At 61.1% G+C, this 12,076-nt stretch overlaps 2 protein-coding genes across 9 annotated transcripts; one reads left to right on the forward strand and one right to left on the reverse strand.

Annotated features, from left to right (window-relative positions):
- Positions 1-246: 246 nt before the first annotated feature.
- Positions 247-9,179, forward strand: HMGA1 (high mobility group AT-hook 1). 7 transcript variants are annotated; one of them, XM_069487434.1, is made up of 6 exons: positions 247-370; positions 593-706; positions 3,898-4,076; positions 5,737-5,820; positions 6,508-6,558; positions 7,812-9,179. In XM_069487434.1, exons 3-6 carry the CDS (start codon positions 3,942-3,944, stop codon positions 7,863-7,865), a joined length of 324 nt encoding a protein of 107 aa, XP_069343535.1. In that variant the 5' UTR covers positions 247-370; positions 593-706; positions 3,898-3,941; the 3' UTR covers positions 7,866-9,179. The 7 variants fall into 7 exon arrangements, with proteins under 7 accessions (XP_069343535.1, XP_069343538.1, XP_069343536.1 ...); XM_069487437.1 differs by having other exon boundaries at positions 247-350; positions 5,740-5,820; XM_069487435.1 differs by having other exon boundaries at positions 247-348.
- Positions 9,180-9,685: 506 nt separating this feature from the next.
- SMIM29 (small integral membrane protein 29) lies at positions 9,686-11,857 on the reverse strand. 2 transcript variants are annotated; one of them, XM_069488104.1, is made up of 4 exons: positions 10,684-11,857; positions 10,423-10,448; positions 9,984-10,089; positions 9,686-9,809 (listed from the first exon to the last, which is right to left on the reverse strand). In XM_069488104.1, the coding sequence occupies exons 1-4, from the start codon at positions 10,732-10,734 to the stop codon at positions 9,744-9,746; spliced, it is 249 nt and encodes an 82-aa protein (XP_069344205.1). In that variant the 5' UTR covers positions 10,735-11,857; the 3' UTR covers positions 9,686-9,743. The 2 variants fall into 2 exon arrangements, with proteins under 2 accessions (XP_069344205.1, XP_069344204.1); XM_069488103.1 differs by having other exon boundaries at positions 10,624-11,857.
- Positions 11,858-12,076: the final 219 nt, after the last annotated feature.

Genomic DNA, 12,076 nt, shown 5'->3' on the forward strand with positions numbered 1-12,076 from the left:
CTCTCCCCCGTGAAAAGCTCCTTCGTGACTCCTCTGCGTGGGCCTTCCGGCATCTTCTCGGCGCGGGACCATGAGGAGTGGGCTGTCCCCTCGGCTTCGCAGCTCAGGCCTCCCGCACGCCCCTCCCCGCCGTCAGCACCCACCCGCGCGGCGGCGGCTGGCGGGCGGCCGCCCTTTTAAATCCCCGGACTCATTGGCCCCGCCCCCTCAGTGACACGGCTGGCGCGGGCGGGCCCGTCCCCCCTGCCCCTGGGTCGCTCTTTTTAAGCTCCCCTGAGCCGGGGCTGCGCTCCTCTAATTGGGACTCCGAGCCGGGGCTATTTCTGGCGCTGGCGCGGCTCCAAGAAGGCGTGAGTTCGCGGCCGCTCTGGTGGCTTCTTTTTTTTCATATCTATAATTTAATTAAATTATTTATTTATTGAGGCCGCGCACGGGCCGTGCCCAGCTTCCTGCCCCTCGCCATCCTTCGGGGGAGGGGGAATATTTTTGTCCCCCCGCCTGGATGTGACATATAAATACCCCGCGGGGGCCTGGGCGGCGAGCACGCGGCGGCGGCGGTCTCTGAGCGCCTTTGCTCTCTCCCCGGTTTCAGATCCGCATTTGCTACCAGCGGCGGCCGCGGAGGAGGCAGGCCGGTCCTCGGCGCCCAGCACCGTCGCTACCGGCAGCCCGGAGCGCGCACCGCAGGCCGGCGGCCGAGCTCGCGGTGAGTCGTCCCCGGGGCCCGCGGCGGCGGCGGCGGAGGGGGGCGCCCGCACCCCCGCCTGCACGCCGCCCCTCCTGCGAGCCGCCCGGGGCTGCAGCGCGCGCCGCCGGCTTTATTCCCAGGCCGGGGCGGCGCGAGCCGGCGGCGGGGGAGGGCCGCGCGGCGCGGGGGCGGGCGGCGGGGCCCGGCGGCGCGGGGAGGACGCCCGCACCCCTTCCCCCGCGGCGCGGACGCCCTGCGGGGGGCGGGGACCCGGGAAAGGCGCGCGGTGGGGGAGGGGGCGCGCGGCTGCGGCGAGCGCGAGTTGTGCACCCGGCGGAGCCCGGTGCACCTCGCGCGGCGGCCGCTCCCGCCCGAGCCCGGGGCGGGGAGAGGCACGGGCTGCGGCGCCGCGAGAGAGTGGGGGGTCGGCGCCCCCTGCAGCCTGGGGAAGTTCTGGAAGTGAGGGGGATGGGAAGGAACCCCGAAATTCGGCCCTCCTCCGTCTCGGCATTTCGCCTGGTGTCCCCTACGCAGATGAGGCCGAATCGCGGGCCTGGGTTTGGGGCTTCACCCCGACCCCACCTCTGGCCTGGCCCGCGCCTCCTCCGCCCCCAGGGCCGGGCCTGCCCTCCGCCCCCACAAACTGGTTTCTCTGCTTTGCTGGGCTCTGTTGGAACTAGTCCCTTTGACTCCCCGTTTCTGTTTTTTCCTGGGGTTCTATTTTGCGGGGAGGGCGTGCAGCGGGAGGGGGCTTTCTTCCTCTCCCCCGCGCCATCGCGCGCCAGGTTTCCTGCCCCAAGGCGGGTTTGGGTGCCCCCTCTGGCAGGAAGTGGGGCCGGTGCACCCGCGTGGCGGTGCATGCGGTCGGGGTGCGCTGGTTTCCCGCGCCTGCAGGAGTGGCCTGCGCCCCTCCCCCCGCGCGTCTTGGCCCCTAGTCCCGCCAGTCGGCCTGCAACGGCCTGGTGCAGACACTTGCAGAGTCACCCTAGGTCCGGCTCTGGAGCAGGATGCGACAGGGTCTTAAACCAGCCTCTAAGCGGGAAGCAAAGTGGCGGGCTGGAAGGGCCACCGGGAACCTACTCCATCCTGCTAGCCAACTTGCTGTGTGACCTTGGGCAGCTGATCAGGCTTCTCTGGGCTACCTTTTATTTATTTAATTTTCAAAGTAAAGGCCATGATGATTTCCCAGCGTAATTCTTGCAGAGTCTTTAGGCGTTCGAGGAGCTCACAGAGGTGTACAGAGACAGGCTTGAGGCCCCAGAGGGCTCAGTGCAAACTGAGGGATTGGGTTTGGGCCCTAAATGTGGCTTCTCCGGGACAGGCCTCTGGTGTTCAGAAACAGGTGGAGGAGACAGCGCTTCTTGGCCTCACGTGAGGGCCTTAGGCCTTCGTTGAGTTCCTGGGGGGGTTGGCCGTGGGGGAGGGGTGGACTAAAGGGTCCTCAGCAGCAGGAGATGGGGGAAGACACCAGATGGTACAAGTAAGGCTTCCAGGGAGACCCACCAGGATCCCCAGGCAGGCGGGCACAGGCTCTCAGGGATTCCAGACTGGCTTTGCCCAACTGGAACCCCCTCCGTGAGAGGCCTCAGGCAGACCTCATGTGAGGTCAGCACTCATTTAGCTGATTAATTTTGATGTTTAGTTTGAAGGGGGACCTGTGGTGTAATATAAGATTCTAATCACTGCCTGTAATTATAGAGCAGGCCAAGCCACTAATGATGGAGCAGGATAAATCACCAACCACCTTGTTTAAGAGGGTCTCCAAGTCTAAAATATTATAAAATAGAGTAATTACCAGACAAGTTTTGCTGTCTGGAGGGTCTCTAGATGCTTGAGGCCGGGGTTGGGGAGGCAGTGGGGGGCGGGGAGCTCAGGCCCTCCAAAAATCACAAGTTTGTGAAAATGTTTTTTCCTCTCATTGGGTTAAAATTAGAAATTGCTTCAAAAGCTGAAAAGAGGAAAGAAAAATCATTTTCAAATGGTCTAGTTCTTATTTTGGGTAGGGTGAAGGTTTCTTTACGGTGTGTTAAACTGTTAACCTAGTTTGATCCTTGAAGCAGTCTGGAGAGGTGGTCAGGTGCCCCATCGGTACCCCCCGCTCACGGATTGGGAGGCTTTCGGAAGTGGAGCTGCTGGGCCCGCCTTTTACCAGGGGCAGGCAGGGATTGGTCACTGGGAAGGCGTCACTGTAGGTCTCTTGGATGTCATCTGTCTGTAACTTGGGAGTGAGGAGTGGGATGGAGGTAATGGAGGACCCTCGCTGTTCCCGAATAACACAGTGCAGACCCTCCTTGCAGCAGGGCGTATTAGGTAAACTCAGAAGAATTGGGGTGAACCAACCCCCAGCAGGCCTCTGAGAAGAAGGAAGATGCTAGAAAAGGACCAAGAAGCTTTTAGGGTCAGCCCTGCCAGGGCTGCAGGGGGCCAGCTAGGGTGTGTCAGGAGGGTCCGTGTCAGCTGGAGAATTCCCTGACTGTACGTGGGCAGAGCAGGGGTAAGGGGAGAGAGGAGGACACCCTTCAGCTCTGGACCCCTTTTCCTCTCCCACTCTGCCCACAGCAGGCCCAGCCATCTTCTGCCGTCAGCCATCCCCATCTCTGAACGGGGGCTTTACCCTCAGAGCAGAGGAGAAGCTGGCGGGTGGGCACCAACCCCGGTTCGTGATTCACACTTTTGCGTTTTAGCGTTTAGTTCTGAGGCTTTAGTTCTGAGGCTTGGACCTTACCCGTCAGCAAGCTGGGCAGGGGATTGTCGGCCATGGCTGCCAGATCCCAAGGTCTCGTTCTTTCCACTTTCCTTCCTGGTCCCCTCTGAACTGCCCGGGCTCCCCTTAAAGAAAAGGCAGCTGGGGGTCCTGGCGATATATCAGCCCCCACCGTGCCCACACCTTTGCCCCACCCATGCAGCTGGGTCTGGGCTGGCTATATCACCAACCCTGTGGGGTGGTGTCAGGCAGGGCAACAAAGAGCCCTTCTGAAGAGAAGATAAGGAGCTGATTAGGGCCAACGGCCCTGCCCCACCCTGTGGCAGCATGCTGGGGTGGCTGTGTGCTGGGGTGGCAGACCCCTCCATGCTGAGCAGGGTGGAGGCCTGGGGTCCACTGGGAGCCGGCAGTTCTCTGCAGTGTGCCTTGAGGGTAGGGGGTGGTGAGGGGTTAGGAAGTGGCCAGAGCGAGATGTTTGTTTAAATCCACTCTTCCCGTCTCCCAGCATCCCAGCCATCACTCTTCCACCTGCTCCGAAGAGGAGGGAAGATGAGCGAGTCGAGCTCGAAGTCCAGCCAGCCCCTGGCCTCCAAGCAGGAAAAGGACGGCACTGAGAAGCGGGGCCGCGGTAGGCCGCGCAAGCAGCCTCCGGTGAGTCCCGGGACAGCGCTGGTAGGGAGTCAGGTGGGTGTCCGAATCTTTGCCTCGGGGGTACCCTTTTGGGCTAGGGAGGGGCCTGGTGTCTCAGCAGGTGGGAACATGGTGGGGGGTGCAGAATCATTCCTGGGTGTGTGTTTACGTGTCCTCCCCGCCTGTGTGTGCTCCCGCCCCGTGTGTGATTCTGGTCAGGTCCTCCCGAGACCCCAGGAGAGAGCTGGGGCCCAGGTATTCAAGGTGGGTTCTGAAGCCAGTGCCTATGCTGTGGTAAACCACCTACTTTTTTTTTTCTGGTGTACTGTGGACCAATGAATTAGCAAATGAAAATGAGTGCACATAAAATTACTGTCAGTTTGCTGTAAAAGTTTCTAAGTAACTTACTGTCAGTTTCTGTACTTGTCGTCCCAGGCTGGTTCTCGCACAGGCCACACTTTGGGTCGTCTTGGAATGGGCTTTGCCCCTGGTTCTTTCAATGGAAATCGAAGCCCAAGAAGTAAAAAAAAATGTTGGGGGATTGTTGGCAGTGGCCCTCAGAACCCTGGTGCTGCTCCCCACATAAGATCTCACAGGGCGAGGCAGCCTTCCTGCCGCTGTGAGGCATCCTAGGGAGCGTGGCCAGCTGGGCCTTTGTGGTGAGATCTTTGCTTCCCAAGAGGGAGCTGTCCCCCACGCGAGGGCTGGCTGGAGAAGCCCAGTCACTAACCTTTGCTGGGGAAGAGAAGGAATCAAGCTGATCCTTGCCCCTTAAACTTCCGGGCAGAGTGTTGCACCTGCAGGTATTTCCCACCTGTAAGGTGGAGTGTGGTCTGTGCTGGCCAGTCTCAGGGCCTTAAGGAGACATGAGCTGTGAGGAGTCTGGTGGCATTCAACTGCCACCTTCAGAGCCAGGGGTTGGGGGACTTGTCCTCCTCTTGGCCTGTCCCTCACCTGTTAGCTGTGGTCATGGGGGGAGCCGTGTTGGGTTACTGGAGCATGGTTATCATAAGCAGCCCGTGGGCAGCTGCCCTGGGAAACAGTAGCTGCCGGGCTTTTACCGCCTAGCTTCTATGCATTATGCAGAAGCTTTTTATTCTGTCTTGAGCTTATTAAAATTTCAGTGGCAACAATGGCAGGGATCTCTGGGGTCCAAGCGTAATTCTTCTTCCCTGGAGACATCCTAGGAGGGGTCCCTTCCCCCTTGGCTGCGTCCCCAACAGTCTCCAGCCAAATCATCTAGAGGGGTGGGCAAGTTATCTAGACGGGTGGCGGCGGTCCCGGCCCCGTGCTAGATACTTGCACACATTGACTTTCATAACACCCTGCAAGGTAAGTCTCGTCACCATTTACAGGTGAGGAAACTGAGGCCCCAGCATGGTGTCCTCAAGATGAGTGGCAGAACTGGGCCTTAGGTAGAGCCACCTAACATTGTCTTTCTGTCCCTGTGACAACTTTCCCAAGGGTCTTCTGACCATTCTGTTATCTCAGAAACCCCCAGGGACTCAAGGGGAAGGTGAGAAGGAGCTTTGCAAAGATGGTCCCGTTGAGGCCCTAGGTCCTGAAGGGCTTGTCACCGGGGCTCACGTGGACTCCTGGGTCGAGTGATTCTTGCTGACTTGACCCCGCTGGGGTGGAGCAGAGGGGGCTCTGTCTTCTGGCGGCGCTGAGAAGGTGGTGACCGTGTCTCTGACTGTCCCATCTGTCTTTGCAGAAGGAGCCCAGCGAAGTGCCAACACCTAAGAGACCTCGGGGCCGACCAAAGGGAAGCAAAAACAAGGGTGCTGCCAAGACCCGGGTGAGGCTTGAGATAGGGCCACTGCTGGGCACATGTGGAGCAAAGGTCCCTCTGATTTCTCCATGGCCACGGCTGGGGGGAGGTCTGGGAAGGGGCTGGCTTGTCCTGACGCCGCAGCCCCTTCCCTGGCACAGGAGTGGCGATGTGTCTTTGCTAATTGGGGAAAGCTGACTGGTGACTGAGGCCTCACTTATATGGGGTTGGTCCTGCCCAGGACAACAAGGAAATCAAGGCAGAAGTCCTGCAGCGGTAGAAAGTCCTGGTCTGGAGAAAGTCCGAGTGGGCAGAGTGGAGGCCTCTCTGCTGAGCCCTGGGCTGAGAATATTACCTTCTGCCCTTGGGTGCCCTGGAGCCTGAAGGGGTGGGGACAGCAGCAGAGGCCAGATTCACAGTGGCATCAGGCTTTCAGAAAAGTTGTTTTGTTTTTTATTTTTTTCTAAGACACGACTCATATCCTCTGAGTCATGGGTGGAGGAGGGAGTAGGGGGCGTGTGTGTATGTTGAGGGGGGCTAGTGTGGCTGGCCAGTCATCGCCAGCTGGGCTTGGGTGGACCTGCTGGGTGCGAGTCCTGGACTGCCCTGGACAGAGGTAGGCAGGTCTGCTCCCCCCACTGTCCCAGGCATTGGTCATTGGGTGACCGCTGTTGAGCAGTTTTGACTGAGGGGATATTTTCTCTAACCCTCTAGAAAACCGCCACAACTCCAGGAAGGAAACCAAGGGGCAGACCCAAAAAACTGGTAGGTGATGAAGCAGAGTCTGGGGCTCCCCTCATTGGCTCTGAGGGGAGGGTGTTGACACAGGTGCCTAACCCTAAGCACAGGCCGTGGAAAGACTGCTCTCCCTGGACTGCGGGGCCAGGAACGGTGGGGACGGTGCCCGGGGCGGGAGAGTGTTGCCCAGGGCTTCGAAAGGGCTGTGCCCATGAGAAGTGAGGGGTCCCAGGTACAAATTGGGCCACATCCTGGCCCGCTCTAGTGGAGGGGGTGTTCCTACCTCCCTCTGCTCCTAGAACAGACTCAGAACCACTAGGACTCTTGGGAGCCATCCAGTCTGTCCCTCCATCACAGAGATGAAAGCCACAGGAGGAGGCAGTGAGGCCTGTCCTCGCTGTGATGGGAGCCCGGGCCCGGGTCACTGCTGGGTGGGAGTTGCTCACAGAAAGCACCTCCATTTCTGGGCCCCCAAATAGCTGGTGGGGGCCGGGTGGCTGAGGCGGGAGACCACGGGTACCTCTAGGGGTACATTGCGGGTAGGGCCACACCAGCCTTCCAGCTCCTGGCAGTTTCTTGCCCCTAACCTGCCCCCTTAACTCCAAGGCTTTCGCTCATTCCTCGAGCTGAGCCACCACTGGGGTGGGGGTGGGGGTTAGGGGGTGCTGCTGGCCAGGCCCCACGAGTGAGTAACAGGAAACAAGTTGTTTTGGAGTTTGTGCCTGTCACGGGGGCTGTAGCCCCATGTGTGGTGTCCCAACATTCCCGCCCAGTGAGTGAGCCCCGGCGGCACACACTTCCCCTTCCTCCCCACCCTGGCCTGGGGTCAGCCCTCGGCCACCGGGCTCTCCTGTGGGATAAGGCCACCTGGTTCCCCTGCACCCACCGTGGGGCTCGTGTGCCCTCCAGCCACTTCCTTCCCGTGTCCCTTCCCTAGCCCCCCTCCTGTGTGGAGCCGTGCGGGAGCCGTGCGGGAGCCGTGCGCTCTGCGTGCCCTGGGCTGTGCCCTCCCGCCCCCACCTCGGGCAGGGGCCGAGGGGCCTGGCTTCTGGCTCTGGGTGAGAGCAGAATGTGTGTGGGTTTTTTTTCCTCCTTTTAAATTCTTCCTTTTTATGAATGAAACCCGGCCGTAGAGGTTGCTGAGTCACCCACACACTCAGCCCTGACTCATCCCCCTTCCAGAGAGCCGGGAGTGCAGGGGGCGTGGGGGCCGGCCTCTGGGGGTGGAGGAGGAGGGGGCCGGGCCTGAGCTCACACTTACAGCTCTGCCCACCTCACAGGAGAAGGAGGAAGAGGAGGGCATCTCGCAGGAGTCCTCAGAGGAGGAGCAGTGACCGCGCGTGCCGCCTGCTCCGCCACGGAGGAGCAGTGTCTTTCTGGGACTGGACAGCTTTGCTCCGCTCCCACTGCCCCCTCCCCAGGCCCCCATCACCACTGCCTCTGCCCGCCAGCCCCCTGCCCTCACCTCCACACACTACAGCACACCAGCCGCTGCGGGGCCCCTGTGGGCCGCGTGGGGAGCAGTGTTCCCCTGGCCTCGGTTCCCAGCCCCCTCCCGCCCGCGCACACACTCGCCCTCCTGGACAAGGCTAACGTCCCACTTAGCCGCACTCTGCGCCTGCCGCGTGTCCGCTCCCTTGGTGGTGGGGACATTGCTCTCTGGGCTCTTGGTTTGGGGGCCCCCTCTCTGCTCCTCCACTGTTCCCTCTGGCTTCCCATAGAGGGGCCTGGGAGGGCTCCCCTGGCCTTAAAAGGGGCCCAAGCCCCATCTCATTCTGGCATGTCCCAGTCCACTGTCCTGGCAGCAGCAGGTGTGGCCAACGGAGGGGGGTGCTTGGCCCCCAGGATGCCCCCAGCCAGCCTGTGTCTTTGTCACCATGCGGGGCTCACACCCACTTTCCTTCCCTCCCCACCGACCCTTGTCCGTGCACTAGGTTGGACAGCCCCCTTTGGGATACAGGAAGGAAGGCAGGAGGGATGAGTCCCCTCCCCCTCTGCACAGGGGCCCCAGCCCACCTCGCCCTGAGCCTGGGATCTGAGTACCTATTGGAATGATGGAGGTGCAGTCCCCCTTGTCCAGGAGAGGCCCAGATTCCCTGTTGGCGGCCTCCTAAGTTGGGCTGGGTCTGTTTGCTGTACTCCACCTGCTCCCACCCTGCACCGGGGCACCAATAACAAGGAGCTGGCCCTGCCCCCGCCCAACCCTCCTGCTCCTCCCCACCCCCCAAGGTTCTGGTTCCATCTTTCCTCTGTTCACAAACTACCTCTGGACAGTTGTGTTGTTTTTGTTCCATGTTCCATTCTTCGACATCCGTCATTGCTGCTGCTACCAGCGCCAAATGGTCATCCTCATTGCCTTCTGTTCTGCCCGCATTCCCCTCCCCCAAGATGCTCTTTGTGGGGAAGGGGGGCTGGGGCGCAGCAGGCTGGGTTACCGACCACCCCAGTCCCAGGGAAGGTGGGGCCTTGCCCCTAGGATGCTGCAGCAGAGTGAGGAGGGGGCCCAAACTGACCATGAAGGGTGTAGGGGCCACCTCCTCCCCCTGTTCTGTCGGGGAGGGGGTAGCCATTATTTGTCCCAGCCTGGGGCTCCCCTCTGGTTTCCTATTTGCAGTTACTTGAATAAAAAAAAAATATCCTTTTCTGGACTGAAGTCTGATGTGTGTGCAAGAGTCTGGGATAGGCGGGGCAAAAACCAAGGGTGCAGTGGGTGGGGGTCTGCCTTGGGAGGGGGTCTGCCCCAGGCTGGGGGGGAGGACAAGCAGCATTGGAGTCAGCTCAGTGAAACTGACCACACCCCTCGCCACAAAACATTTTATTTACAAAATATATATACTGAATGCTATACATCCCATCCCTGCCCTGTCACCATGGAGACAACTCAAAAGCCCTCTCAGGTACTTATGCCAAAGCCAAGTCCAGGAGGGTTAGAGAAACCAAAGCTGACTGCCAGCCCCACTCCCACCCCGGAAGGAAAAGCTCCCCCTGTTGGCGCCTGGGGGGCGGTGGCAGGCTCCGCACCCACGGAGGGCTGAAGGCCTAGGGCGGTGAGGCAGGGCGTGGGCAGTGGGTGCTGCTGGGAGGAGGGGGTATGGCGACCTGGTACCCAGCAGGGGAAGCTGGGTCAGTGCAAGTGGGAGGGGAAGCAGAACGCAGGGCTCTGGACGTCCCAAGGCCCCCCAAGTTCTGGAGGCGGGGGCAAGGGTGTCAGGTCATGTCTTGACATCCAGCAAGGGCATCCGCTTGTGCTGGTAGCCGCTCTGCCAGCCGTGTACCACCTGTTGAGACCACACCACAGGCTGGGCTCTGGCTCCTGGGAGTCCACAGCACTTGGAGGAGGCACTCACTATGGTCACAGCCCAAGTGGGGGGCACTGAGGGCTCTGGTTTCAGTATGGGTGAAAACAGGGCCGCCCCCACCTCTGCCTGAGTCTGCACCCCCAGAGCGCTCACCTTGGGGTCTCCCACATCAGAGAGTAGCTCCTGCTCAGCCTCATGCAGCTCCTCAGCAGGGTCGTAGCTGTACATGGGGAGCAGGTGATGGCGAAGCCGGTCCACTCTGGGGAGCCAGGAGGGGTCTCAGCCCAGCGGGCCCCCACGACCCTCATCAAACACCTGACTGCCTAGTTTCCACTCCCTACCCCAGGGAGGGGCACTAACAGTGGGCGCCTTTTGGGACATACTGTGGCTCCCAAAATACAAGCCTGATTGTACGAAGGGGCCTCTCCCCAGTGAGTAAACTGAGGCTGGGTGGGGAAAACAAATTTCAGGCTTGTAGCAGGATGGCTGAGGGACATCTTACAACTGCGCAGACAACCCGGATCCTATGGGAAGAAATGTAAGCAGAACACAGATCGGGGCCGGGAGTAGAACTGCGGTCAGGGACACTTACCGCTGCTTCTTCTGCACATACATCACCTGGAACAGAGACAGCACTGTGGAGGCTGCTGAGCCCAGGACAGCCCACAGCCAGAGGGGCCCCACCTCCACACCCTTCACAGGACAGCTGAGACTGTGCAGGCCAGCCCACCCCACCCAGCCTCGGCCACAGCAAAGGTGTGGGTGTCTATGTGTCTATGTGGGGGCTCCTTACCACAGCCACCACCACCCCAACCAGGGTGATGAGGAAGAAAGGCCCCAACACATAGCCCACCATGGAGTCGCTGTTGGCCTGGGGGGCATTGGGCACTGTGGTGTTACTCATGACATCGGCAGCAGGAGGGCTGGGTGGTCAGCATGGGCAGTGGTGCCTCGGGAGGGCGCCTCCACTGGGCTCCCTGGGGAGGAGGAAGGGAGGTTATCCATTGCACCCAGGGTGACATCCAGATTCTGGATCCCTCCCCGAGGGCTGGACATCTATGGAAACTGGTCCCAGGTCAAACACTGGGAAGAGGATCCTCCAGGTGAAAGCACTGGGTGTAACTCTCCAGTGACTCTCAGCAGATCGAGGGTGGAAGGAAGGGCGCAGGGGAAAGCTCTGATCCGGGCCCCGAGTCCCGGCCAGCTCCTATCCCTCCATCCGATGCTGGCCAAACACTGGCACGTCTCCACTTCCGGGGAAAGATGAGGTGCAGGTTCCCAGCTCCTGCCCCAGACCTCCTGGGCCGCTGGGTTGCCAGCACCTATCCAGTGGAGCAGAAGGGAGAGATCAGGCTAACACAGGAAGGCCCTGCGCTGCAGCCGAGGGGCGAGGTGGGAGCATTTGAAGAAGCCGGCGTCCATCCTGGTCCAATCCCACACTTCTGGCCATGGGCTCCATGCCCTCCTTGTCGCTGGTGTCCCCTCAGATATATAGTTCGAACACTTCCACCATCGGTCTCGTGTGCCAAGGTGGACACAAGTGAGTAAAGCTGGATTGTATCTTCGAGATGATGTCACCTCCCTCCGGTTTCCACCCGGGGCTCCGCCCAGGTCCCTCCTCTACCGGCCCGAGCTGACAGGAGGAGGTGGAGAGGGTCAGCCCCCACCAACAGAAGCAAGGAGACCATCCTGGGGCGGCAGCACGGAGATGGCCCAAGGTCTCGGACCCGGGTTCGCCTGGGTCTCCATCAGAGGGCGAGGTATGAGCTACCTACCCCGTGTCCGTGTGGCACGGGGCACCAGACTGCCCGTTCCCAGTCGCATGCTCACCGTCCCAGGCCGAGGGGGTATGCCAGGGTGGGGAGGGCCGCTTCTAGGATGCGGGCCAGCACCGGCAGGCAGGAGGTAGCTCTCACGGCGCTGGGAGGATCAGGCCAGGGATGGGGGGTGTTGGGGGATCGCGGAGGGGCCGCCCTGCGCCCGGACATCCTGGAATCCCGGCACCCCGAGGCGTGGACCCGTGCGGCGCTCTGCAGCCCGGCCGACCTGACCATGCCTTACCTCCCGCCGCTGCAGCTGGGACAGCAACGCCCTCGGTTGGCTCTGGGGCCCCGGAAGAGCCGGCAGGCGCGTGATCAAAGGACCCGGGGAAATGGGCGGGGCCTCGGCAGCCAAGCGTGGCCAATCCCAGTGGCGGGAGGCGGGCGCGGAGACGTCTGGAACCTCCAATCCGGAGGCGAGGGACG

This window comes from Eulemur rufifrons, chromosome 15 (genome assembly GCF_041146395.1).
Source record: "Eulemur rufifrons isolate Redbay chromosome 15, OSU_ERuf_1, whole genome shotgun sequence".
Classification (NCBI taxonomy): Eukaryota; Metazoa; Chordata; class Mammalia; order Primates; family Lemuridae; genus Eulemur; species Eulemur rufifrons.